The sequence below is a fragment of the Anser anser genome (assembly GCF_964211835.1).
Source record: "Anser anser genome assembly, chromosome: 1".
NCBI lineage: Eukaryota > Metazoa > Chordata > Aves > Anseriformes > Anatidae > Anser > Anser anser.
Window position 1 is genome coordinate 180,820,827 of NC_139720.1, and position 27,977 is coordinate 180,848,803.

The window sequence follows — 27,977 nt, forward strand, 5'->3', positions numbered from 1 at the left end:
TTTCTCTATAAAAAGTTGGAGAGGACAAAAAGTAAAGTAGGTAGTTTCATTACTTTCTCGGGATTTCTCAATTTGAAAATACTGGTGCTATTACCAAAGAAAACTATACATAGCAGAATGAGGAAAAAATATTTCCTGCAGTCTTTCACTTCACAGATTTGCCTCTTACTTTCCCCTGCTCTTATTTGTTTGGCTTTCTTTCATTTCCTACCATGTCAGTTTTCTCCCCAAAACAAATACAATGTTTCTCCTCTTATAGCTGATTATCTTTTGTCAAAGAGTACTTTCTCATCAGGAGAGACAGATTTTTTAAACACGTTGCAATAAAATGCAGGAGAGGAGAATTAAGGGGGAAAAAAGCCTACTCAATTCCACTATTTTAAATTTATTACTTTTAAACGGAGTTTGTTAATCAAAAAGGTAGCAAGTGACATGCTACTCTGCATTACTTCTATGCAAATCAATGAACAAAAAATGATCAGTTGGGGACATCTTTATTGATTTTGAAATAGGTTTCAAGATTACAAGAAATTCAATTCCACTGAAAATTTAAATATTAATCATACATGATCATATGTTATGTGTTGAATGAAGAAGTAAAAAGGTATATATTTCTTCCCAGATGAATCATCAGACAACTCCCAACGACTTCTGTGCTGCAGCAAGTTAAATTTATATATCTGTCTGAGATTAATGAAATGCTATTCTCACCTTTACAGCTAATAGCAGCTGTACTTTATGAAGATACTTAAAGATGAATTAAAGTAGTTGCCTGTCAGTGTTAGAGAAGATTGGTGAGTATCAATCAGATATACAAAATCACAATACAGGCTCAAAATGATGTGTCTGAAGAAAAATCACTTTGAAACAGGAGATACTTTTATTATTTTTTTTTATTCTTGAGTACCAGGGTGTCCAGACAATTCCAGTGCCAGTACTGCAAAGGTAAGGTAAGGTTAAGGTAAGATTAAGGTTGAAGTAAGGTAAGGACAAAAGAAGATCAGTAATGCTGCATTACTGAGAAGAGATGGAACGTTTTAGCTGGTGATACAGGACTAACGGTGACCAGCAACTGCTGCATTTGAAGTATCACTTGAAGATCTTCAGCAGGGTGAACTATGACCCCCAGCTGCCAGGATTTTCAGGACATCAAAATACATTGACAGATGCAGACATCAGCCAAGGTGCAAAAATATAAATATTAAAGAAGAATTTTTTATTATCATTATTTTTTTTCCCCCAGATCTGACTTCCTTTGTCCTTTCCTTTGTAGACGTCTTCCCCTTTATAAAATCGTCTACTCTCTGAAGAGCGACATGAATAATTTCTGCCTGGCCTTTCCTCCTTTCAAGTGTTTTCCTTCTTGCACTTCCTACCCTAACTTTTAATGCATACCTTTTCCCTCATCCCTTTCTCACCCCCCTTCTCCCGTTCTTTCTCTGGATTTTGAACAAGGAGCCACCCGTCTGGCAGCCCTCCAGCTCCTCAGGGTGGCCGAAGGACAACAGAAGGAGACGGCGACGCAGGCACCACCCCTCCTCCCCCCCCAGGCCCCCTCAGGGGGCAAAGCACCGCGCCGCGCCCAACCGCCCCTCCTCAGCGCGGTGCGTACCACCTGCGGTGAGACGGGGGGGGCTCAACTTCCACCTGAGGGATGAGCGCCCTCACGGTAACCTCAGCGGTAAAGCCGAGCCCTCAGCCTCTTTTAGCAGAATCGGCAGTCTACGCGAGGGCGGCCACGAAGCGGGGACGAGGAGGTGAAGGCCGAGTCTCCAATCCCACACACCCCCGCTAAACCGCTGTGGTACCGCCCGCCCCGCTCCCCGCCAAGGGGGCCCCTCTCTCTGTCAGGGCAGAGTGACACGGGGCGGAGCTTCGCGTTTCAACTGGTTTGTCCCTGCGGGCAGCCCGTAGCGTGCCGTCCCCGCCGCCATTATGGAGGGAGCCGGGGCCTCCTCCGAGGCCCTGCGCTATGCCGAGTACACCGGGGCCGCTACGGGTGCCGGCAAGGGCCAAACCGAGCCGGGCCGGGGGCTGGTGAGCGCGCTGCGCGGCGGGCGGGGCGGGCACTGGGGGGGGGGGGGGGGGACAAGGACGGGCTCTGCCCGCACCGGGGGGCTTGGGTTTCATGCTTATTAAATGCCTGTGAATACATGCTCGTGTCCACGCGTCTGCTTCTACGAGTTTACTTTTTAATGCCGTTTTTCACATCACAGTTCTCTATATATGATATATGGGTTCTATGACCTATCTATTCTTTGTTACAGCAGTCTAGGAGTACAGTGTCTACAGCGGGAGTTGTTTTGTCGTGTTCTTGGTGTGTCCCGGGTTACGTGGAAGGGTTTTATATTACCGGGTTCTGGACCTTTGGGATTTTCTCCCACCTTTTGGTGGAGAATGCAGTGTCCTCAGCTTTTAAGGGTTTCTGCTGGGGCTGTGGTCTTTGGGCTTCTGTCACGGGGATTTGTAGGATTAGCGCTTAGGTTTTAGTGGGAGCTGGAGAGTGATCCTGTAACTGCTTTGAAGGTAAGGACCTTAAACTGACATTACAGAAGAAGTGCGAAGTATTTCAGAGTGGGCTTTTGTCGTGCACTGGAACAGGCTCCCCAAGGATGCAGTCACAGCACCAAGCCTGAGTTTAAGAAGCGTTTGGACTGTGCTTGTAGTTATATGATCCAAATTTTTGGGTAGACGTGTGGTGCCAGGAGTTGGACTCAGTGATCCTTGTGGGTCCCTTCCAACTTGGGATCTTCTATGATTTGTGTAGTCTAAAACATGTCAGCCAGCTTGGTACCATAGGGACCAGCTGCGGTGTTCACACATTCAGGTTCAGAGGCTATGAACAACAGCAAGTCTAAATGAAAATCCATGCGGTACCACGATCAGAGCTTTGAAGAAAAAAGGGAAGAAAGCTCGCCCTTGAGCTTCCAGGTGCTAAGATACGTTTTTACATTTAACTATAATTGATAATCTGTACTTTTTGAGGAATAACATTGGTAAAGACATGCCATTTCTGTGATAGTTAGAGACTACTGTTCAGTAAAAGGCGGGAATATAAATTAATTAAAATGGCTTCATCTCTAACTCATATTCTCTCAGTCTTGACTAGATTTATCCTGAAGTGCTTCTTCATGAAGCTCATCTTTAACTTGTCAATGTCTTATAAAATGCATTTTCAGCCATACTTCTTGTAACCTGTTAGCAAATGGTTGGCTATGGGAGCTAATTTGTAGTTTGACTGGAACCTATTTCATGGCCTCATGTAAGCAGTGGAAGAAGAGACAGGGTACATGCTTATTGGATTCCCAGCTAAGGAATTCTGGAATTCAGAAGGAGGTGAAGTTGTATATAATTAAATGCAAAGATGTTGCAGGACAAAGCAATTTTTATTTATTTATTTATTTATTTATTTTTTTACTAAATTCAAAGGTGTAGCAAGATCAGCTGTAGCATTGTGTGTCTATTCATTACCGCATCCAAGGTTAAGAGTGTCTTGTGGTAGTTTCACACTAATGGCTACGTAAACTCCATCACACTGCGCGCTCACTCCCCCTCCTCAAACGAACAGGGGGAGAAAATATGACGAAAAAGGGCTTAAGGTTTGAGATAACGGCAAGCAGATCACTCACCAATTACCATCACAGGCAAAATAGATTCAGCATAGGGAGATTAATATAATTTATTCCCTGTTACTAACAGATTAGAACAGTGAGAAACTAAAAGCAAACTAAAAACACCTTCCCCGCCCCATGCACCCTCTCCTACCTCGACATTGATTAAGATATTAAACAGGACCATTCCCAGGACAGACACCTGAGGGACACTGGTTGTCACTGGTCTCCACCTGGACATGGAGCCGTTGGCCACCACTCTCTGGGTGCAGCCTTCAAGCCAATTCCTTCTGCACTGAATGGTCTGCCCTTCAAATCATCTCTCTCCAATGTGGAGATCAGGATGTTACGTGGGACTGTGTCAAAGGCCGTACAGAAGTCTAGGGAAATGATCCTGGTTAGTCTTCCATTGTCAACTGATACACCCATTCCATCATAGAAGAAACCAGGTTGGTGAGGCATGATTTGCCCTTGGTGAAGCCATGCTGGCTGTCTCGGATCCCCTCCTTGTCCTCCTGCATGTGCCTTGACATTGCTTCCAGGAGGAAATGTTCCATGATCTTCCCAGGCACCGAGGTGAGGCTCACAGGTCTGTAGTTGCCCAGGTCTTCCTTTCTACCCTTTTTAAAAATGGGAGTGATGTTTCCCTTTCTCCATTCACCAGGGACTTCACCTGACTGCCAGGACTTTTCAAGTAGGATGGAGAGAGGCTTGGCAACTCCCATCAGCCCGTTCCCTCAGGACTCTGGGATGCACGGCGTTGGGCCCCACAGACTTGTACCTGTTCAGTTCCATCAGGTGGTCTCGAACCTGCTCTTCACTTGCAGTGGGAGGGACTTTGCTCCCCCAGCCAAACCTCGCCCAGAGGTTCAGGGACTCGAGAGACATGGGAAGCCTGACAGGTAGTGAAGACTGAGGCCAAGAAGTTGCTGAGTACCTCAGCCTTCTCCATGTCTTTCCTTACCAGTTCTTCTCTCTTGTTTATCAGAGGGGGCACATTCTCTATGGCCTTTCTTTTCTGGCCAATGTACTGAGAGAATCCGTTCCTGTCATTCTTTGCATCGCTTTCCCAGCTCAGTTCCACCTGTGCCTTGGCTTTCCTGCTCCCATCCCTGCACACCCAGACAACATCCCTGTGCTCTTCCCAGGCTGTGTGTCCCTGCTTCCCCTGCCTGTGCATTTCCTTCTTGCGCCTCAGTCTGACCAGCAGGTCCTGGCTCAGCCATCCCGGCTGTCTGCCCTCCCTGCCCGCTTTCTTACACAGGAGATGGAGAGTTCTTGCACTCTAAGGAAAACATCTGTAAAGAGCTGCCAGCTGTGGTCAGCTCCTTTGTCTCTAAGGACCGTGTTCCAGGGGATCCCATCCACCAGGTCTGTAAACAGCTGGAATTTTGGTCTTTGGAAGTTCAGGGTCCTGACTTTGCTCTTTGCCAGGACTGTATTTCTTGAAATCACAAACTCAGCTAGGACGTGGTCACTGCAGCTCAGACTGCCTCCAGTCTTAACCTTTTCAACAAGTTCATCCCCACTGGTGAGCACCAGGTCTGGTAACGCTTCTCCTCCAGTTGGGTTGTCTCATACCTGGACCAGGCAGTTGTCCTCAACGCACTCCAGGAGTCTCCTGGATTGCTCAGAGCCTGCTGTGGGGCTTCCCCAGCTCACAGCCAGGTGGTTGAAGTCCCCCATCAGCTGAGAGCATGCAAGAGTTTTCTTTTTAAACAGAAAAGAGAAAAAAATGCTGTAAAATAGATGATAAAAAATGACATGAAAATTGGGTGAGTATGGAGAGGAGTATCCAGCTGAAATTACTTTTAATTTACTATTGGAAAAGAAATTAAATTTCATAGGAAGGTAAGAGTGGATGCAAGGCATTAGGTTATGAAATCAAATCTGTTGCAGATAGTTTATGATATAATCCCAACGTATCCGGCTCCATATAGAGCTGATTAGGTGGTTTGCTCTGAAACAGGCTTCTAATAAGCTGTAGCTACTCTTCTGAGGAGTAGAAGAAACCTTCTGCCTTCTATGCCAAATACAATCATTTATTTCAGGCATTTTTATTTATTCTGAATATTAAACAATATTCAGAAATATTTTTGTATGCTTGGTTAATATACTTTTGAATCCTATTTCTTAGCAGCATACAGCTGTTTAAAGAGAAAAAAGACTAATAAATTGCTGTCCAGCCCATCAGAACAAATTACTGTTTTCTGTGTGCTTTTTATTCCATTAGACTGTAGCTTTCTGTGGCCCAAAAAAGAATCCAGCTCTTGCTGTGTATCTGAAAGCTAATTGCGGGAAAAGCAAAATATTTTTCATTTAACCAAGAAAGGTGTTTTCACTGATAGTAGTAGAAGAAGCAGAGTATAAAATCCAAACCCTGTTTAAACAGGTATATTTTGACATTTGTGAAGTTGGTTTGGGTAGCCTGTAGTCAGATGTATTGTGCTGAAACTTTAAAAGCGTGTATTTGAAATTCTCTTTATGTTTGCTAAATTACCTTTTTTTTCCACTACATAGAAGAAAAAGTTGTAATGCTACAAGTTACAGAAGTTACCTTTTTGAGCACAGTTAAGTTAGCAGGGCACAGTGGATTATGAATTTGCAGAAAGAATAACTTATTCTTCCCAGTTTTACTCTTCCCAGTTTCTTCTTAAAAATTAAGGTTTCTGGAAAATTGAGTATTAAAAAACTAGGCCATAGATCTCTATGCTAACAGCATAAAATGTATACCTCTGCATATATACTGTATGTTAGTTAATATGCTTTATCCTTTTTTGTTTGCCAAATGCTCTGATAAGTCAGGTATTGCAGTTGCCTTTCTAATGTGTGTATTTCCTAATACATAATTCTCAAAAGAATAATAAAAAAAAAAATCCAGGTTTTGCAGATTTAGCGAAACTTTCTTTTATTATCTGTATCGAAGAGGGTTTGTTACTGAAAACTGAAATACATAGTAAAATTAAAATACTGAGATCAGCAGAATAGCACAGGGTTGATGACTTACCTTTGGGAGCTGATTCATTGAATCAAGAAAGGGACAGATTTTACTTTTTAATCTTTTATTTCTTTATTTTTCCCTCTTGGATCTTAAAAGAATGCTTTCATATAAAAACCCACATATTTTAAATTTCTTAAACTTGTTTATTTTTTGGGGGAAAAAAAGGTAATTCTGTCATAGTTGAAAGTCAGAGTTGTTGCTTTTTGTTGGTGGTGGGTTTTTTTGAGCCTTTGAGTCTGAAATAGCAGGCATTTTCAAGCAATGTGATCCAAAATAGTCATGGTGCTTGTTGTCTTAGTGTGCCATAAATAAGCTGATCCCTTTCACATTGAGAATGAATTGTTTTCTTTAATATTGATGAGAAAAGGGTGCATTTAATTAAAGCTCTGCACTCACTATAAGAATAAAATTGTGTTCTTTATTTCAAAGCACCAGAGTAGCCTTGATTTATTCTTCTAAATAATCATCTGAGTTAAGTGAGCATGGAAAAGGAATCTGAAGCAGACTGGACTTAAAGGATTTACTGGTTAGTACTTGAAGTTACCTCTGATTTTATGAGAGAGGCTGTGACAGTAAAAGATGAACCATGCAATCTTTCTTCCATTGATTTAAATTCAGTTTTTAAACCAACGTTCCTCAGCTTTTTGGGTACCTCACCTGTAAATGTGGACAATCTTTCATGCCTCTCTGGCTTGATCTTCCAATGCCTTTTAGCTACTTTTCTGGCTGGTCTTCAGATTCCTGCTGATCTTCCTTACAGTTTTTAACCTTGAGCTGCTGACACTTTTTTTTTTTTTTTTACCTTTTTTTTTTCCTTTTAAATCTGCTTTCCACTAGCTTTCCAGTAACTGCGAGTGCTTTCCACTGAGATTGCAATAGTATGTGCCAGTGGATGTGACTGACTCTATCAAAGGCCCTCAGGGATCTCTGCCCTGTGTTCCCAAACCACTCTGCAAAAACGCTTAAGCAATGTCTGCGCTGAGCTGACAGGGTCCAGGTTTTATTTATTAGCCTGGTTTCTGCTCTGCCTTTACCTGCGAGGAGGTGTCTCTTACCAGTGGCAGTGTACCTTGCTATAAATCGCTGACATAAGCCACCTTGTTGGTGGCAAAGCAAGTATAACTTAATTTTGACAAGCACAGGTTAATAAATATATATTTTTTCCCAATATGATCTATTTCACACATTGTTGGGCTCTTAATTGGCTGTAACCACTTAGTGAAAGATTCTCGCTGTCACTCTGAATGAGTTCTGGAAAGTCTGTACTGCATATAAATCCATGATCACAGACCACAGAATAATATAGGATTTCTATAGGGTTTTGATATTTCCAGAAACGGCAGTTGCTGCTTAGTCTCTAAACAGAGATCAGAAGAATTTCGTGGAAGGTTTTTGTATATTGAGAGCCTGGGAAAACCGATTTGTGAGAAGAAATGAAACGAATTTTAGTTTAGTGAGGAGATGAACTGTGTGCTTCACCGTTTTATTTCATCTACCATTTAAGGCAGCATACTTATATTTTTTTCATGGTCTGAAGATGAAGGGAAATTTTGTGCAACTGAAAGGAACAACAGACATTAAACTACTACGTTATTTTTACATGCTTATAGTTCAGAAATGATTGCTAATATCAAGACTTAAGGCTACACTGAAATGGAGAGTTAGACAAATAAAATGGGATAGACAGGTGGATGTTAAGCACTTCTGTATAAAACTCCCCCAGTCTTAACTTTGGAGCTCTAGCTGGGTTCTAGCCCCTGATAATCCAATTCTTGAAGGCTTTAAAACCTGTATTTCCCAACTCTTCCCCTCCTCTGTCTAGAAATAGGATTGGCTACAAAGAATTTTAGCCCTGGGGGGTCTTAGTAGTGAAGACTGCATGGTTCCAGATCCTGTTACTGGGACACTAATGTTGAAAATTGGGCCTCCAGTCCTGCTCTCAGCTTTGTTGGTAGAAATCTTATAAGCCAGTTTTTGGATAAATGCAGAAGTAATAGGAGCAGAAAGCCATACACAGAAGAGGCAATCTGGTGATAAAAGCATTTTCACCGTACTTACGTTTTGAGTTCTAACTAAACAGGCTTAATCTGATTTCTCATGATTTCTGGCATAAACTTCAAGGCATTATTAAACCATCATAAAACAGGTAATGCCACAGATAACATTATTTCAGTTTTTTTTCAAATGTTAAACATAGGCTTTTCAGATGTGGATAGATAGCCTGACATACCAGACGTGTGGTTGTGATGCTTGTTACCATTCCTGAGTTCTGGAGAAGGTTGAGGAGTCAGTCCCATCTTCAAGGTTTACTAAGTATTGTGTAGTAGCTTCTTGTTCAATATCCTTCATAAGATGCTTGACTTTCTTCAAAAACTGTGTAGAAAAATATACACACCTTATCCGGGGCCTTTGAGCTAGCAAAAGGTAGGAGTTGCTAGTGAATCAGATGGTCAAGTCTTTTGGTGAGTTTGGTTCCAAGAGTCCAGTTAGACTTGAAGCAAATTTAAGCTGAAAATGAAAACTGTCTTAAGTTTCTTTACAAATATTTTTACTCTAAGTACAGACAGTAAATAATGAAATGTCCAGTCTCCATGTGTTGACTATGGTGCTTCCATGAGTCACAGAGTGAGAGGTGGAAGACATTACTGTTTGTGGCTACGGCTGTGGGATGGGACTTTATTTTTGCTCCCCATATTTTTGTAATAAACTAACACCTTCTGTTATGGCAAACGTTATTTCAGACTGTGTTGAACTAGTCTGCGCAAAAAAAAATTCAGGTAATCCTGGGCAGTGTCTGCCTTATGTTTTTATTATTGCATATAGTAAGCTGTTAGTGTTTGTTCACTGATATGCTAATGGATAGTTGCAAGTTAAACCTGAAGCATTGGGTTTGTGGGGCTGAAGTATAAAATCTGATGTAGCCTGTGGAATACAGAACCTTCTTTTATATTTCATATAAATTATATATGGCAGGCATAAGAAATACTTGCTGTTAAAGATGCCTGTATTTCAAATTGAATTTGCAGTTTATTTTGTTTCCTGTTTTTCTGCTTTAGGCCAGATCTATGATAGCAGTTGGACTTGGCATTGCAACCGTTGCATTTGCAGGTAAGCTGAATTTCTAGCAGACTGTGGAACTGCTATCTGTCTGCTGCTGTTTCCAAACACGTTAATGGAGTTTTTATGAATATTTATTTTGGGAAGTGGAAGTTGCCTGAGAGCGCTATGGAGAATTGTGCCCAGTTGTAGCTCCTGTCCCTTCAAAATTCCCTGATACGTTTTCCAAAATTCTCTTTGAAAAAGTCGCTGCTAGAGAAACATATTTTATGGGCAGCAGTGAAAAGGTTCTGCATATTCTTTCTCTGCAAAATATAATGTAAGATGATGACATTATACATGCACGCACACACAAGGATATTGCAAGGAAGAGGTTCTTTAGTACAGAAGTGCGTAGCAGGATCTTCTGGTGTGAAGGTGATGCTAGACAAATTCAAATAGAGAAAAATAAAAGGCTTTAGTGGCTACAGTGCTTTATCAGATTAAACTGTACCTATAATAGCTTGTTTGTTACCTGAACTCTTTGTATCTGGACTTTGTTTTTTCTGAAAAAGTATTCCAGTGTGAACGTGGGCCGTTGGCTTAACATGATTTACATGCTGGTTGATTCAGATGGCATAACTGGTCTGTTCTGGTATTGAAATACACAAGTTGGTATCCATTACTTCCAGGACGTAAAATCGGCCATGCTCAGACATGTGCAAATGTGTACACCAAGAATAGATGCACACAGATGAACAAGTTGTGCTAAAATTCAGCAGGTGTTTTGTGGGTACAGCTGTTTTATTTTAATTAGGGGAAGGAAAGTCAGGATTTTTGGTGATGTACACCTGTTAAGTTTGTTGTTATATGTGCTTGTGTGGAAGCAGAAGAGGAGTGCTTTTAGAATTTCTTTTGCTGGTTGAGCTGAAGTAGTAGTGACAGCTAGCAATGAAGTGGTAAAAGAAAGCTTTAAGAAGAAGGTGAGGTAGTATGTTATTTGTACATGACAGCATTTCAGCAATGATACTCCAGCAGTGGTTTTAACTTGTATGTTAGTGTAGGCACAGACTTAAATGGCTAAAATAACCTATGGAGACATCCTGTATTTTAAGAATGAAAGCAAGATGTTATAAGAGTAAAGCAGAGACACATTTGATAAAATGCTTTTCCATTGTGTATAATAGTAAGTTATGTTGCTAATGAATGATTAATCAAAACATAAATTGGGGGAAGGGGACCTACAGGGAAAACCTGCCAGTAATGCAATACAAATTTTGATTGTTTAGTTGGTAGACCCTCTTTGTGCTTCAGAGAATACAGCCTGATTTAGTGTGATGTAGTCTTTCTTAGCTATAGATGCGCACTGCCATTTGGGAGTTGAATGGCTATGAATCCCAAAAGGCCTTCTCTTTGTAACAAAATAAAAAATGCAGTGCTTACAATATGTGATTAAGCGTACATCATACCAAGAAACATGTAGTATATAGATTTCTTTGGAAGACGTAACCTTTGAACAGTATTTAATAAATAATGTTTATTGAAGGCTAATGTTTCATATTTTGCTTTTTCTTAAAGTTCACAAGGCAGATAACTTCATTTGTCATATTGAAATGCATTTAAATCTATTTATTTTGTGCGCAAGCACAACAGATCTTTGCACTCTGTGACTGGGTTTTTATATTCAGTGTATCAGCATTCTCCTGCCCCCAGTCCCAATATAAAGACTGAAAAATGTAAACCGTTGCAGGTTTATCACAGGATTTCTGCTGGGCAAGATCCAAAACCAGCTGTTGAGGGAATATCTTGAAAAGCAGTAAAGTGCAACAGTGCTGTACAACAAATAAATGAAATGAAAAGATTAACAATGAAGAATGATTTTGATTATTTTTTTTTAATGAAAACTCTTTCTTCTGTAAGCTGAGGAGCAGATGTCAGAGGCTATTTGTGTGTGTATGTGTGAATGTTGATTATAAGTTCATCTAACTTCAATCTTTTCCAGGCCGTTATGCATTCCATCTTTGGAAGCCATTGGAGCAAGCAATTACAGAGACAGCAAGGAAGATTTCAACTTCTGTAAGTTTAGAGGTTACTTCATAATAGCTAAATCATTTTTAAATTCTACGTATTTAGAAAGGAGCCATTTTATGTTTGAACACGGTAAGTGCCAGCTAGATTTTTTTTTCCCCAGGGTGAGGGTGCTCCTTACTCTGTGTGTTCTAGCATTTTATTGGGTATATTTGAAGTCTCTGTAGATGAAACTGTATCAAAAAATGTTTGTGAGATTTCATAAGCAATTCTGATTTTTCTGGTGACATTCTGTGTTTCAGAACTTTTTACTAGTAAGTCTTACAAGAAGTTGTTGAAGTGGGCTGTGAGAAGATAGCTAAATCCTAGCAATTACAAAGCAATGACCTGCAGTTTCATTTTAAGAAGCTAAAAAGGAACAAATTCAGTCATTTTTCTTACAGATAAACTTCCAGGAAAGGTTGCCAAAGAGATGGAGGAGCTTGTTTTCTTTCTTTGCAACTCATGTGTGAACAAGAAAACAAGGTCCTCTATCTCTTTGCACACAAGTTGTCTTTTTATGTTGTTGTTCCCCAGCTACAACGTTTGAGCTCTTAACCAAGATCCTGTTTTCTTTATTGCTCCACTTGTTTTAAAATAAAATAATGAAGAAGACAAATCAAAAGGTAGGCTGTTGTGAGAGGAGGAAATACAGGAAATATTCCAGAGCGCTTTCTTTTTGGCTTCAATGACTGCACTGTTCTCTGGTAAATAAATAAATATGTTCCATTCCAGTTTGTTTAAAGTAATTCCTACTGAGGTAGGTGACTGCTTATAGCAACTGATTCTTTCAAAGTTCAGTCTGCGAACACTTGTCCAAGATGGAAGTGGATAATTCCACCATTCACCTTTTGATGTGTGAGCGTGAGTGAATAATTATTGCAGATGATTATTTTCTGAAAAAAACATGCAGGATTTTTGAAGTGTTCCTTAACGTTGCATGTATTTGTGAGGCCAGTTGCAACGTGGAGCTTGTCTATATACTGCATGTCAAGAATAGGCAGAAGCTAGAGGCCAGATTTGTTTGCCTTCTCTCCTTCGTGTTGATGTGCTGAAGGTGCAAGGACGATCAGTGCAAGCTTCTGGGGGAGGGAAAGACTCAAAACGTGGGCTGTCCTCTTAGGGCAGTTCCACGCTTGTTCTTAATTGTGATGTGTATCAGCCAGAAATGGTGTGCCTGGATCAATTTTTGCTCTCTGTCCCTCTATTGCATTGCTGTCGTGAGACCAACACCAATTTCATTTTTCCTTTCTAAAGTCATTTTTGGAGAGATTCCCATGTTGCCTGCCAAAACATCAGAGGGGACTTTAGGCATTGTGAATTAAATTGCTATCATGTGAAGCAGATACACTGTGACTAGAACTAGCAAGTGATAAGGATGTAGCTTCAGAGTAGGGAGTGCTTCAGTCTTCATTCTCCTTCTCCAGAAGTTTGTCCAGCACTTCATCTATCCACTTGTAGCTACGGACTAGTGAATCTAAATTCAGACATTTGCATGCAAGAATGCGGGCGGTGACTCTTTTTAATACATTGAAATATGACATGCTACTGCACAGAGAGGTGCCTGTTCCTAGGAAACAGTACCCCTCAGAACCAGTATGTTGGCTGAGCCTGGCTCACTCGAGGTCTATTTCATTTTTACCTTAATGACTTCCACAGTCCTGCAGAATTCACCAACAACCCAGAGTACCTTCTGAATTCTCAGTGGTCATGGAGTTGAGTCCTGTTTCTGCCTTCACATCCTGCCTTAAAGCCCAGAGTTTTATGTTGATCTCCAGTAGGGTGCTTCTCTTCTATTGCTGATAATAAAAATAGAAGTTTTCAATATAACATGAGATCTGCTGGATATACTAAAACTCTTTTCTGGTTTGCCATTAACTGCAAGTATTTGTTAACTGTATACTTGTGAGGGTAATGGCAATTTTTTTTTCTACAATCATAGTTCAAATTTAAGTCCCTTGTCTAATTCCAAAGCCAAGGTTATCTGTTCTCTATTACTCTACAGGTACAACTTTATTGGATTGCATGGTTTCTGAGATTTTTTTTCCCCTTAACAATCATTTCCTATTTGTAATTTGTCTGTAAAACAATAGAAAGAGAAAATACTATATACAAAGATTCTAGGTAAGTGTTTGTTGTCCAAACTTCTTTAGTGCTTCACATGATTTTGTTTTGGGGAATTTGAAGCTGCTGAATGTAATCTATGGGTTAGCACTTTCATCATGTCTCTTTGCAGCTTGTTGCTCTCTAAACTGTGCTGACAATGGAAATCAAGCAGTTAGTACTTCTGCCTGTGTTTACTGGAAAAAGCACCTGGTATTCATTTCGTGTCTAGGCTTAGTGCTACTTTGCTGGTTTCCTGAAGTGTTTGGAGGCTCCTAACTTGGTCACTGTATTTTTCAGTGGTTACTCTCGTTTTCTAGAATCAAACCCTGTCCCTCATAGCCTTCGTTTTGGGGGGTGTGTGTGAAGCAGCTGCCTGTTGAAATGCAAGCTGGTTCTTTCTGTAAGCCCCTACTCTTCTTCTCCCCACGTTTGCGGTTACTTTTTTTTTCCTGTTCACAATAGAAATTGCAACTCTTGTTAGCTGCAGTTGCATAGTGTTACGCTTTCTTCCTGCTCGCTAATAAATTACTTACGTGAGGTCAAGTTGAGCAGTTGCAAAGTGATCATTTAAAGTGCCTGCTTGTTGGATCTTGAGTACCTGACACTATTTATTTACCTAAATAACTAATGTGTAGAGTCAACAATTCCACTCATCTTCTAGCTAAAAGGAGCAAGTAAAAGCAACTAAAAAGTGTTACATTTTATTCTGAATTCCTACCTCTCATTTAGCTTTAACTTATGGCAATTAAATATATAGACTTTTTAAGTGTAAAGAGTAAATGCTGCTGTGATTTAGTACTGACATTTTCTACCATCGTTTTTCAGGGGAAGACGACATAAGAGGGAACATTTTTATTTCTCCTCTATAACAAGTCCATCACGATGGTTTCCACAGAAACACTTTGTTTTTAAATTTATTTATTTTTAGCTTGAACCTTATTTTGTTACTCGTATCACTAATGCCAATGACACTGTTTTGTTTCTCTGGGTAACGTCTTGAATGTATTGCAAATAGAAGGTTCATGGTGCTAAGTAGTCAATTGTTTTTTCTTCCTCAGAGAGACCTTAATGCTATTAATCATAATGTTAATATTTTCTTATAAGAGTAAATAAAAAATATTTCAAGAGCACTGCTTTTCCTTTTTTAATCAATGATATTTAATATTCAGCTATAGAAACAGCACTTCTAGGCAAATTTGTTAAAATCCTCAAATTCCCCAACCCTGAAAATTGTGGTCCAGAAAACAATGGTCCCTTCTATAGCACCTCATATGAATTTTTTCCACTGTTCCCTTTATTTGATCCATTTCTTCTCAGATGCGTAGAGTTCTGAATTAAGAAGTAAGAGTAGCAATCATCCATCTTGTCCTTCATTGAAAATAAAACTTCCAGAGATTAATACAATTTGCAGCCCATTTTATGTTAATCTCTATGATGATCTCAGCAAATTTTAGGTTACTTTATAAACACAGCTTCTAAATAGCACACGCACACACTGTGTTTATTACCTTTTTCTGTGGGGAACTGTGGTGGTGGTGGACCAACACACAAAGTTATCAGGAAAAAAAAAAAAACACTACCTCATATAATTTGATGTGATGTCTGGTTTCAGTTATGGAGTTTTGAATATCATTTATCTTGCATGGAACTAGTCATTATGCTTTCTCTGTGCTATTCCAGGAAAAGTATCTTGAAGATGTCACAGTCCAAATGAACTGGATTTTGTGAAAAAGTACAAGAGTGAATGCATGTTTGCAGAACAAGTTTAGCCATCTTCTATTTCACCCTCAACCTATTAATAGCATTTGTTCAGTAAGCAGAATTTGCTTATATAAGTTGCTAAACAGTAACAATATGCAAGGAAATGAGTAAATTAAATGGAAGTTCCCCTGCCCCTCTCCAATAGGATGAAGAAACGGAGAGCTCATCTTAGTGATTCTTCCAGTATAAAATTTTTCTGCAATAGCCAGAGTTAATAAATAATAAAGTGTCTGGAACTATCTACACATCAGAAAGTTCTCTTAACAGAAAAATACCTGAGTATTTTTTCATTCACTGTAGTCATTACTTAGAAAAGAAAGCATTTTTTCTTAGTTTTAATTTCAATAGCGTGGAAAAGTTGTTTTATATGGGAACTAGAAATTTGCCAAGATGTTTCCTAAAATGAAGACTTAATGCTTCTTCCCCATATTCTAACCAAGAGGAACAGTGGCTTCGATGTCTAATTTCCTTTTGCTTTAAATTCTGTTTAGGTTCAATACTTTAATTTAACAAAATGATTATTCTTGCCCTGTGCTTCATTTCTGAGAAGAATATACTTTTTCCTGATGCCCACTTGCACACAGTGTTTTTGAAGGTTCCTATTTGTTTATGTGCCAAAGGACATAGACAACAGAATTTCTTTTTTGATTTCTCTTGGAAGTGAACCAAATCAAGGCTTCCTGAGGTTGGAGCAATGTCAAGGAAAAGTGCTTTAAAAACATGAAAAAATATTTCTGAATTTAAGCCTATAGCCATCTCTCTCTCTATTCCCTGATTTCAAATGAGCTATTTTAGATGAAATCTACCAAGAACAGAGAGGAGCTTTATTAGAGAGAATTCAAATATTGCTTTTCTGTACATGAATCAGTGTCCAATTGTTAGAGCTGTATGCTGGGGTTGAAGAATTAACCTTTTCAGTAATCCATCTGTATTTAAGTTTCTTTGTAAGAAGTTCTGGAAAATATTTCACAGGGCATTAAAGCATGCTTTTTTCTTTTCTCATGGCTGTAGTAATTCTTCGATGTCCTTGCAAATTTCTGGGCACGTTTACCTCCTCAAGGATGTTACCTGGTGACCATTAAATCATTAGAATAATTTCCTCTTGGACTGGAGAAACCATTTGTGTTCCCTGTGTACTGTAACCTCTAATGTTGCTGTGCACTATGACAGACCTGCTTTGTGTTACCCTACAGCTGTAGCAGTGGTTCATCAACAGATTTTTGTTGTAGGCATGGCATGCCTGCAGTTGCTTTGGTTTTGGTAACCAAAGTGTTACAGTGGTGGTAATTTCATGTATGTTTTGAGTGGGGTGGGAAGCAGAAAAGTAAGATTTGCTACAGATTATAGCAGCACAAAAAAAGTTGACAAAAAAATAATGTATATATATATCTTTCCTGTGGCTGTGTGAGACTTCCTGGCTACACGAGGGTATTGCTGCCTTCAGAGACGTTCTGTACCGGTGGCAATAGGTGATTATTTCTGAACCATGCTTTTGGGTGAATGTTGTTCCCAACCTTAATTAAAGGCTTTATTTAGATATCATAGACAGAGCCTTATAAATGCTTTAATGCATTTGAAATTACTTGAGAGAGAATATCTATAAACGTAAGGCAAAATTCTTGCTGGATATGAATGGATATATTTAGTGTAGCTAGTGAGAAAAGTGTTTTATTAAGGGCCAGGCACATGTTTACTGGGGGGTAAAAGGAACATTTAAAAAGTAATCTCAGCTCTCAGGCCAGACTTCCCTTTGACAGCAGCAAAAGAAGCTTATTTTTCCCTAGATGATAGGGTTTGCACTGAGGAAAAAAAAAAACTTCAGTCTTGTTGAGTGCAGATTCAATTGGCACTGTGTGCCAATTCCCAGAGGCAGGCTGTCTTGGAGCTGTGTCTGTTGCCTCTGGGACTGTTATTTGTATAGCAGTGGGCTATCCCTAATTCTTCTGTAAGAAACATTTACATTGAGGAAATCATTGCTAACCATCCTTGTGGTTCAGTAACGGTTTAAAAATTTATTTAAAAATGTATTTACGGTTGACAAGTATACTTTCAACCTATTCCCTATGACAATTAATTCTTCCAATGATTTACTCTCATCTCTATCTCTTCTTTAATGTTCTTTTCCTTTTTTTTTCTTACTTTTGTCTTAAAACAGTGGCTAAAGTCGCACATGCTAGTGAGTTTTTTACGAAAAACTAACCCCAAATCCTGTTTCCAATCTTGATCAGTCATCAGTGTCTAGGGAAGGATATAAAGGAAAAACCTGGCTAGTGTTTTCCCATGTACTCTGCTACTTTCCCGTCTTCTCCAGCACAGTGATTTCCTGAAATAGAGCTTGCAGTTTTTTCTAAACCTTTTCTCTTTTTTTTTTTTTTCAGGGTTTCTTCAAATAATTCTTTGATATATTTTTTTAAGTAACATTGATTCGTATAAAAAAATTGACTCATCAGTTTATTATATTTATCATTCTTATCATTTTATTATAGCTTATACCTACTTTCTTTGTAGAAATATGTGGAATTCAGAGTGATCATCCATAATTCCTTGGATGCCAGAATGTTGTGACTCTTGCCATTTTCCATTTCAGTGCATCCAGCACTATTCTAAACAACTTTCCTCCTTTCCCTTCCCTGCCTCCCCAAACACAGGCAGTGTACCGCTTTATACTAGCATGTACTTAGATTCTGGACTGTTTTGCCTGAAGGCAGGATTTTAATGGTTGTAGCTATTAATATCTTCTATTAGTAGTAGAAGATTGTAAAAACACAGATAGCTATTTTTAAGTTGGCTTTTGTATGTGTTAACACCCAGGAGAAGTCCTTTCATATTATCTGGTTTCTACTCACTCCGTGCCTTCAAAATAATTTATAGATGAATGTTATGCTCTGACTGGGGTCAAATAAATAGGATTTAGGTCCTGGCACCTTGTATATGAAACTAATTATTGCTTGTTTTGTCTTTTTTCTTCTTAGAGTCTTTCATCCTACTATAAAGGAGGATTTGAACAGAAAATGAGTAGGCGAGAAGCAAGTCTTATTTTAGGTGTAAGGTAGGTGTGTTGCATTAATGTGTTTTTGTTTGGTGAGTGAATGAAGAAAATGCATGTTGCAAGAATGTGGAATACTCCAGCCAAAATCATATATATTTTTTAAAGACATCTAATGGCTTAAACCATTCTAATATTCTGCTTAAGCTAGAAAGCAAACAATAAAATAGTGATGGAACATGCGACTTACGTTTGGCTTGAAGGTATGGCAACATACTGCATTGGAGAATTAGTGCTCTTAAAATAATCAGAATAGCACATACTGTGCTAATTAGTGCAATCACATGGCTTGGTTTCCAATAAAAACCCTGATATGAGCAATATTGTAGATTATATTGATAAATAAGGAAAACAAATCAGTTTTGCTCTTTTTTTTGTCAGTATTTTTTTTCTTCTCCCTACTCTTCAGTTTGTATGGATTAAGAGTTACAGCATACTCCAAACAAAAAGTACATTGAGAGACTTGTCATTTAGAGTGGGTATAGCAAGTCATTTCCAGGCTGAGGAATCAATGGATTTTCAAGTGGATTTTTTTTCAGAAACGTGGATGGCCAGTGGTAGGACATGTTTTAGCAGGTTCTGTAAAGCAAATGGTGAGTTTAAAGGCTCTCCAGATGAGAGGAGCAGATCTGACCTTAGGTAGTAGATATCCTATTTCTGGTTTAGATTAGTTCTGAATTCTAAGATTAGGAAAAATAAAGAGGATGGTTTTAATTATCTCCAGAAGAAATTATTTCAGGTGGTGAAAATTGAGACTTAGAATCTTGTTCGTGTGCTATTTGTGTTTACTTCTAACATAATGGAAATCATGGAGATGTAGCATTCATTTCAAGAATTTGTAAAATAAAAAACTACATTTGAAATATTTTGTGCTTGAACACTGAACAGGAGATTTATATGAATGCTACTCAGAAATATTTCCTTTGACCTTTATGTTTGATAATGTATTTACATTTTCACTTACTTTATAAGGGCAGATTCAGTCGTGTTGCAGAGTAGCACACTGCAGCTCATTAAAGTCTGTTTACAGTGGTAATGCTTAGTCTGAACACTGCTCATGTACATGCCTGAAGTTTCTTCACATCTGAAGTCAGTCCCTGATTAATTTTTTATTTTAATAGCTTGAGTCTGCACAGGGAACAGTGACACTGCTTGATGTGTTTGGGCTCAGGCTTGCAAATACCATTCTTAATCAGATATAAGGAATGTTCTTAATGTTTAAAGAATTGAGCCTTTAATTGTGTAGCTGCATGGCTAATACCTTTATAGGAAGCTTTCACATTGTTTGAAAACACCTTCATAGACCAGTTTTTAACTCAGTATTACTCAGTATGTATAAAGGTGCCATTTAAAAAAAACAAGTGTGTTTTAAAGTATTATGGAAACTGCCAAGCTATGAATAAACTATATTTTTGCCTGGGCATTGATCTTATTTTTGTAGCTTTTGTCTTCTGTGTCTTCGCTTCCAAGTCATGTTAAATTTGGGGGCAGAGACTTTTTTCATTATTTTAAGTGCTCAGTATGTATGTGGGCACTCTGTAAATAAAGAGGCATGATAAAGGTGAACATACAATGGCAGCTTTTACATTTCAAATACATTGGCTCTTTACACATTCCAGATATTATACTCCAATAGACATTTTCGAAGATTGCAAGGTTTTTGACAGAAACATGTATGTGCATTGTTTATATTTAAACTATGTAAAATGTATCCAAAGCTACAGAGTACTGTACTAAAAATACCAACTATTTTCAAGTTTTATTATTAAGCAGAACAGATTACTGAAATTCAGTACAAAATGGCAATAATTTTTAACAGCTATATACCCTCTAGGAGGAACTGCTGGTGGGAGAGATGGGGAAATGTCTGAGATGAGATAGAAAGTGAAAATGTTAGGAGTGTTATCCAAACATTAGATTTGCCAGTATAAAATAATTTTGCCTATGGACATCTTAAGTATAATGGCTTACTACTATCAAATCCCTGCTGCTGAATTTCTGAAGTTAGAAAATGTCTGATGAAAATTGTAAGTTAAAATTCTAGATAAAAATTAATAAAATTATCTATATCATACCATTTCTTCCATGGAACAAGATGCAAAATATTTCTTTCCAAAGAAAGTGTTTGTTAATGTACAAAGTGAATTACGATAATTATGCATTAGTTGAAAATGTTTGTTGTGATTTTTAAAACATGAATGACTTAACAGCTTTTTTTTTTAAAGGTTACATAAAAGAACATGCACTAAATAAACAATATTTAAGATTTGGTAGTTTTGATTTTTTTTTTTTCCTTGTGTTTTATTTTTCATTGTAAACACAGGTATATTGTATGATTGTAAGGCCACTCAAGTTAGGAGAGACCTCAGGAGCTCTCTAGTCCTTTCTGTTGCTCAAAACAAGGTTGCTTAGCTCTTTACCCAGAGGGTCTTCAAAGATGCTCTGTGCAACCTGTGTCACTGTTGGGCTGTCTTGGTTGAGCAGAAAGTATCGTGTCCGGTCCAAACCTCTCATCTCACTTCTTGCCCATTTTCTCTCACCCTCCCACCATGAGTCCCCGTGGAGGGCCTGGACCCGTACTCTTCCCTATCTCTGTGTAGGCACTGAGGGGCTGCTTCTTCCAGGCTGAACGAGCCCCATTCCCTCAGCCCCTTTCTCACAAGGCAAATGCTCCAGCCCCTGAGCAAGGTGGGGCCTTTCCTGAACCTGCTCTGGTTGCTCTGCATCTGCTCTGTGCAGGGGTGCAGCATCTGGATGTGACAGAATCATAGAATCATGGAAACACAAGGTTGGAAAGAACCTACAAGATCATTTAGCCCAGCTGTCCTCCTATCACCAATACTACCCACTAAGCTACTAAATCGTATCTCCTATCAGCTTGTCCAGATGCTTCTTGAACACCGTGAGAGATGGGTGACTCCACCACCTCCCTGGGCAGGTTGTTCCAGTGCCTGACCACTCTGTGAGAGAGAAAGTTTTTCCTGATAGCTAATCTAAATCTCCCCAGGCACAATTTGTGGCCATTTCCTCAAGTCTTATCATTAATTACCTGGGAGAAGAGGCTGACCCCCTCCTCATCACAACGTCCCTTCAAGAAGTTGTAGAGTGCGGTGTGGTGCCCTGAGTGCCCTGAGCCTCCTCTTCTCCAGACTAAACACCCCCAGCTCCCTCAGCTGCTCCTCGTAAGACCTGTGCTCCAGACCCCTCACCAGTTTTGTAGCCCTTCTCTGAACACTCTCGAGCACCTCGTTGTCCTTCTTGTAGTGAGGGGCCCAAAACTGAACACAGCACTCGAGGTGCGGCCTCACCAAAGCTGAGTACAGCGGGATGATCACCTCCCTGCTCCTGCTGGCTGCACTATTCCTGATACAGGCCAGGATGCCATTGGCCTTCTTGGACGCTTCATGTGCTTGGCTGAGTAGATGGGAAGAGATACTTCTGGCAACCAAGTGACCATGCTCCTGTCCATACAGCCAGGAGGCTGCTGTCCTCCTTTGCTGCTGGCTCATGACCTCGTTGTTCTCCAGGTGTTGTCCTTCCAGCAGAGCTGCTCCCCAGCCCGGCTGTGCAGTGCCCATAGCACTGTGAAGGGCTCATCCCCGCCAGGTGCCGGGCTCTGCATCTGTGTCCTTGCTGAATTGCATGAAGGGTTCCTGGTAGCCCCTTCCTGCAGCCCACCCAGGGCCCCTGAAGGTCAGCCCTGCCCTTAAAAGTGTTCCCAGTGTTCCTGGGGATAGACTTTCCAGCCAGAGAAAGTCAGTGAGGTTAGGAGGTGGTGTTGGGTTGACTCAGGTTGTGAGGTTGTACCAGTTCAATGAAAATGAGATTTTTGACATTAGTTTTTTTTTTTTTTCTGATAGCAATTAATCCTTTACATATAAGTCTTTATAGCCAGATAAGACAATGTCAAATTTCATTAGTTTATGAGATACAAACACCACATTTTCAGTTGCTTGTTAGAACAAAACTGCGTGATTTTCCATAATAGGCAGCAGCAACTTTTCCAGTTAGCCATTTGAATTTCTAAATGTGCTATATCAACTTCCCTTTATATTATTATGATATAAAACTATTACAATATTAAGCAACAAATGCACAAATAAAAATATGGGCATCTTATTTTTAGCTATCTGATAATAAATCATTTTTGTAGTTCCAGGCGCTTCACCCTCTGGTTAATTCTTACTTTCTGGATTACTTTGTTCCACTGAAATGTTCTTTTCTTACACAGTTCTGTGAACTATTTTTGTAACATACACTAATTTCCCTGTGACAGAGTAATAATTTGAGGTTGTTTACCTCGGGAGCGTAGTTAGGCTGATAACTTGCGTTCAGACTGTATCTACAAAAAGATTAATTGAATCATCGCTGATTAAGAAGCTACCTGAAGTGGAAAATATTGCTTCGTTTCTGCATGCTAACAAATTACAAAAAACTAAACCATTTAAACTGTCCTTTTGCATACCAGAGTCTACTGTGCTGGCATACTGCATCCATAAGTGGTTATTTGTCTGGTAAGGTACATATTTAATTTAGTTGAAGTACATATTTTATGTATCTGTCATTGAAGGAAACAACATTATGTAGCTCTTGTAAATCAACATGTCCGTAAATGCAACGTATTGAACAGCTTTGCAAAAATAACAAATACATTTTTTCACCAGGCTCCAACAGAGAGTATTTATAGCAACTATAAAAATATTTACAGTAGAAAAAATATGATAATATTTAATATTTGTTGTTTTGTCATTGGTCATATAAACACCTCTTTTCTAGGAGGAAAAAATATTTTTTCTGCATCTGATGATAAGAATACCAACTAGATACACCTAAAGCTGCTTTTTTATTTCCTCCTGAATTATGTATTTTAAATCACTGTGGGTGTATTGAGTTTGGAAAAAAAAAAAAGAAAAAGGATGAAGGATGTTTGTATGTGTCAAATACACAGGCTTTTTTTAAAATGTCCTTCCCAGTATCTTGCATGTCTTTTGTTAAGTTTCCTCAAAGATGCAATTTTATGTTTTGTCCACAAGATGGTGAAAATCTCAAGTTTTAATTATTTTTGAAGCCAGTATAAACTGTTAATTTATAGCCTGAATGCAGTGGCATTTATAGTAAGCACTTCAATTTATTTTTGCAGTCCATCTGCTGGCAAGGCCAAAATCAGAACAGCCCATAGAAGGATCATGATTTTGAATCATCCTGATAAAGGTAAGTAATTCTTTTTTCTTTTTCTTTTTCTTTTTTTAATCAAAGCTGGAAAGGAAGAGGCTTAAATGAGATCTCTTCAGTTTACTGATTGTATAAACAACCACACTGTATGAAGTTTATTTATAGACTTAAGCTTCTGTGCATTTTATCTCAGATAAACTAGACTGATTTCCAGACTTTATGAACTACATCTTTAGTAAGTTGCTCAGTTTTCTTTAAGGTTTTCTTGTCTTGTGCTATTTCAGATAAAACTATAAGCTTGTGTAACAGTGCTCCACACTGGTTTACAAGAAGAAAAAAAAAAAAACAACCCTTCTGCAAAATAAGGAAAAATGAGCTACAACATGTTTATATTAAACTCCTGTTCCTGTATTGAAATGGGATGGACCAGTCACGTGTACAAAAGTAACTTTCTGTGGGGAAATGTTCTGCAGGCACTAAGTATATCATTTCTGAATTTCAGGCTTCCTTGAATTCACTTGGAAAAAATGTAAAGCTGGGCACTGTTGCTTTACTGGCCAGGTTTTTAATGTAAATTTATCTTACAGAAAGGCTATTATTATAACTTTAACTACACTACAGCTGGTTGAGAAAGAAAGCCCATATGTTCATTGCTGTTTCGACTTTAAAATAACAGATGGTGAAGAGTTGCACTGTATTTCAGAAGTCAAAAGGGGAAATCAGAGGGTTTTTTTTTTACATCTTTTTGACAGAATTACAGGGCTCCCTGCCTGCACCCCATTTTAAGAAAATGGGAAAAATAACTGACCACTGGCCATGTGAAGTGTTTAGTCAATGCTTTTCTTTAATGTCTTCATCCCTCAATTTAATTCTGAAGTCGTCCTGCTTATTCGATGTCATGCTTTCATTTTTTACACTTTTTTTGTAATGTACAAGCTGCATAAATATAATTTCTTTTCTAGTTTATCTTTTGCGTTTTTAATACATCATGATGGTCAAATGCCTCTTAACTGCTAGAGTACCCAGGAGGTCAAAAGATTTTAATAATAAATTTCAAAGTTTTATTGTAGCAGTATTCAGAGACTTGAGCCAGAACCATGAATCTCCATGTGGGTGTTGAGTAGCCCTAAGGAGGCAGTTCCCATTACAAAGATCATACTTTTTAACCGGCAGCTCTTACAGCATAATGCACCTGCAGCTGGGCACAATGCAGGTTTCGATGGATGTAGTGAGGCCTCCTGTGCGCTATTAGGATGGAGCATTTTCACAGTAGGAACACCAGTTGAAGGGATTTGTGCCTCCTTGATGCCCCTGCAGCTCTTCTGGCATGGCCAAAAAGAAAAATGTTGTCTAATGTCTTCAGCTGCAGAGCTAAGGCCTGGAGTGATCTTGAACGTATGGCATCACAGAGAGATTTGTTCGCGCATGTATGTATCTTGATTTCTTCTGGCTCTGGTAGCACAGATGTGCTTTTAAAAATAATATCCAGCATTAGAGTGTTATTCCAAAATAATGTTTTACCAGCTGGAGTTGTTTGAAGAAAGAGCAGTAAATACAGTTTTTAAAAGTTACATGTTATCTGAGACTCAAAACGTTGAAGAGAACATGATTAGAAATAAATAAGAAATATATAGAAGTTTGCATAATAACATCCCCAGTGAGCAGTACTAAAGTGGTTGCTTATTAACCTTTACTTAGTTCAGTTTAAAAGTGTTTTTATGTTTATATATTGTATGTTATTTTTTATCAGTTAATAATCTTATGAAAGAATACTTGCTGACAGAAACAGAGGAAGAGATAAGTCTTTTGGACTTGCCTTAATTATAAACAAACACTTAGGCAATCATGAGATTGAATTTTCTCTCATTGGAGGGCTACAAAATTAATATGGCACTCAAGGATGTAAATGTAGTGAAAACACTTCTAGCAGATTGGAATTTAAGATCTTGCACTGTAGATATGTAGTAAACCAAAGACAAAGATAAAAGGCGAAGTTAAAAATATTTTGGATACCTTGTTTATTGCAGTTTATAGTCTTTACTGTTTATCTTCTTGTCTACTCATTGAAAGAAGCAATACTCAACCAATGTAGCAAATCCTGGGTAGAAAGACAATTCTTTTATTATTATTAGTTTTAGTTTTAGTTTTTAGTTTTTATATTTCGATTCTCTACCCTTCCCTGCCTCACTTTGCTCAAATGTGTTTTAGCTATTAGGACTACATTCAAACAAAACCAAAACATGAGCAAGAGACTTGAACTCCATTATTTTTTCCACTTGTTTTATTAGACCATGAACTGACTTTATAATGATCTGGATTGCTGCAGGAATGGCTTTTTGTTTTTGTTTACACATGTTTACTGCTACTACTTCTCTGTTTCTTCTATCACTGTCTTTTATGATGAATGAAAAATTATGATTGAACAGATGCCTTGGAAAAGGCTGTTCGATGTGCTGAATAGTACTGCTGGAATCACATTTTTACATTAAAAAAATATATAGGTGTATTCTAGTAAATGGTAAGTTACTGATACAGACCTTGTAATGCTGTTTTCAGTGACTGTAGGCAGATGGTTGGCACTCAGGGGGAGAGTAAAAAAACAAACACAAAAAGATTGCTGAACTGTAATCAAATTGTTAGATGGAGCGTAAAGCAATGACAGTGTTCAGGACTAGAAGTTAGAAGGCGTACCATGTTTAAATAGCTTTAATGTGACAGTTTCTGCCTGGTAATTCTGGGCATCTAGAATAGCAGAGGCTTGGTGTGTGTGTGTGTGTGTGCACATGCTTAATGATTTTGTCAAAATTATTTATAAAATTTTGCCTCTTAGTTTTTGGGGTGGGTTGGCATAATAGCTATTAGCTTTAGATGAATGTTTGAGACAGCTGACCTTGCATACATTTGCAGCAAAACTGCACTGCAAGTCTAAATCACACCAGTGTGAAATGGTTTTAGATTTCAGACTTCTTTAGGAGACAAATTGTTTAGCTTTATTCTTCAGTGACTTCAGTTTTGATTACATTCTTCATGTTCCCGTATCAATTAGTTTTCTTCATATCAGTGTCATTTTTTTAATCAGTTGTATGAGAAGGATCTACTTAGGAAGGGGAGCTAATAAAAGCAAGTAATTAGGGGATTCTGTAAGTAAAGCAGTTGATACTGATGTGTAAATGGTAATCCTTTACCTTTTTTCTTCTCAGGTGGATCACCTTACTTAGCAACAAAAATAAATGAAGCAAAAGACTTGCTGGAATCCAGTGCCAAAAATTGAAATCCTAAGCCTTGCATCAAAGGAGATCCAAAAAAAAAAGAAAATCAACTTCTACACGTCTTTCTGTGGAAGATTCAATAGATTCATTGTGTGCAGCTACAAGTACATCTACTTGTTCTGCATGGTTTCTTAACACTGCACTGAATGTTTATATTTATTGTCAGAATTAAAGGTGTAAGACTATTTAAAAGCAAACAATTCTATTACAGTTACGTTTAAGATTTAGTGTATTTTTTACTGAATTATGATACATTACAAGCTTTGAAAATTCTCTTAATGTGTTTTTCTTCTCAAGTAGTTACTTATATGAAACTCTTGAACCTTCTTAAAATTGAAAAAGGTCTTAAATATAGACTTCTCCTTCATTGTTGAAGACAACTGTTGTGAGAAAATCCATGACACTGTGTTTGGTCACTGGAAACGTGACAAATCCCATACGGCAAGTTTTCATCATTACCTTACAACTGAATCCATTCCTCTGTGAAATGGTAGGGTTTATTGATGAGTGCAGTTTCAGAGGTGCAACTCAGGGGAGGGGATGAGTAATGGAACTGGGGTTGTTTAGTATGGGGTAGAGGAGGCTCAGGGGAGACCTCATTGCTCTCTGCAGCTACCTGAAAGGAAGGTGTGGGGAGCTGGGGGTCAGCCTATTCCTGCAGGTAACTAGTGATAGGACTAGAGGGAATGGCCTCAAGTTGCACCAGGGGAGGTTCAGGTTGGAAATGAGGAGACATTTCTTCTCAGAAAGAGCAGTCAGGCACTGGGACGGGTTGCCCAGGGAGGTGGTGGAGTCACCGTCCCTGGGGGTGTTCAAGGAGAGGTTGGACGTGGTGCTTAGGGACACGGTTTAGTGGGTGACACTGGTGGTAGGGGATGGTTGGACCACATGATCTTGGAGGTCTTGTC

At 38.7% G+C, this 27,977-nt stretch overlaps 1 protein-coding gene across 3 annotated transcripts; it reads left to right on the forward strand.

Annotated features, from left to right (window-relative positions):
• The first annotated feature begins 849 nt into the window (after window positions 1–849).
• DNAJC15 (DnaJ heat shock protein family (Hsp40) member C15) lies at window positions 850–27,266 on the forward strand. Of its 3 annotated transcripts, none has more exons than XM_083811458.1 (7): window positions 850–2,037; window positions 9,669–9,720; window positions 11,651–11,724; window positions 18,555–18,631; window positions 23,769–23,839; window positions 25,164–25,227; window positions 27,001–27,266. In XM_083811458.1, the coding sequence occupies exons 1-7, from the start codon at window positions 1,936–1,938 to the stop codon at window positions 27,032–27,034; spliced, it is 474 nt and encodes a 157-aa protein (XP_083667584.1). In that variant the 5' UTR covers window positions 850–1,935; the 3' UTR covers window positions 27,035–27,266. The 3 variants fall into 3 exon arrangements, with proteins under 3 accessions (XP_083667584.1, XP_083667585.1, XP_083667586.1); XM_083811460.1 differs by lacking the exon at window positions 850–2,037 and adding an exon at window positions 2,135–2,526; XM_083811459.1 differs by lacking the exon at window positions 25,164–25,227 and having other exon boundaries at window positions 1,867–2,037.
• Window positions 27,267–27,977: the final 711 nt, after the last annotated feature.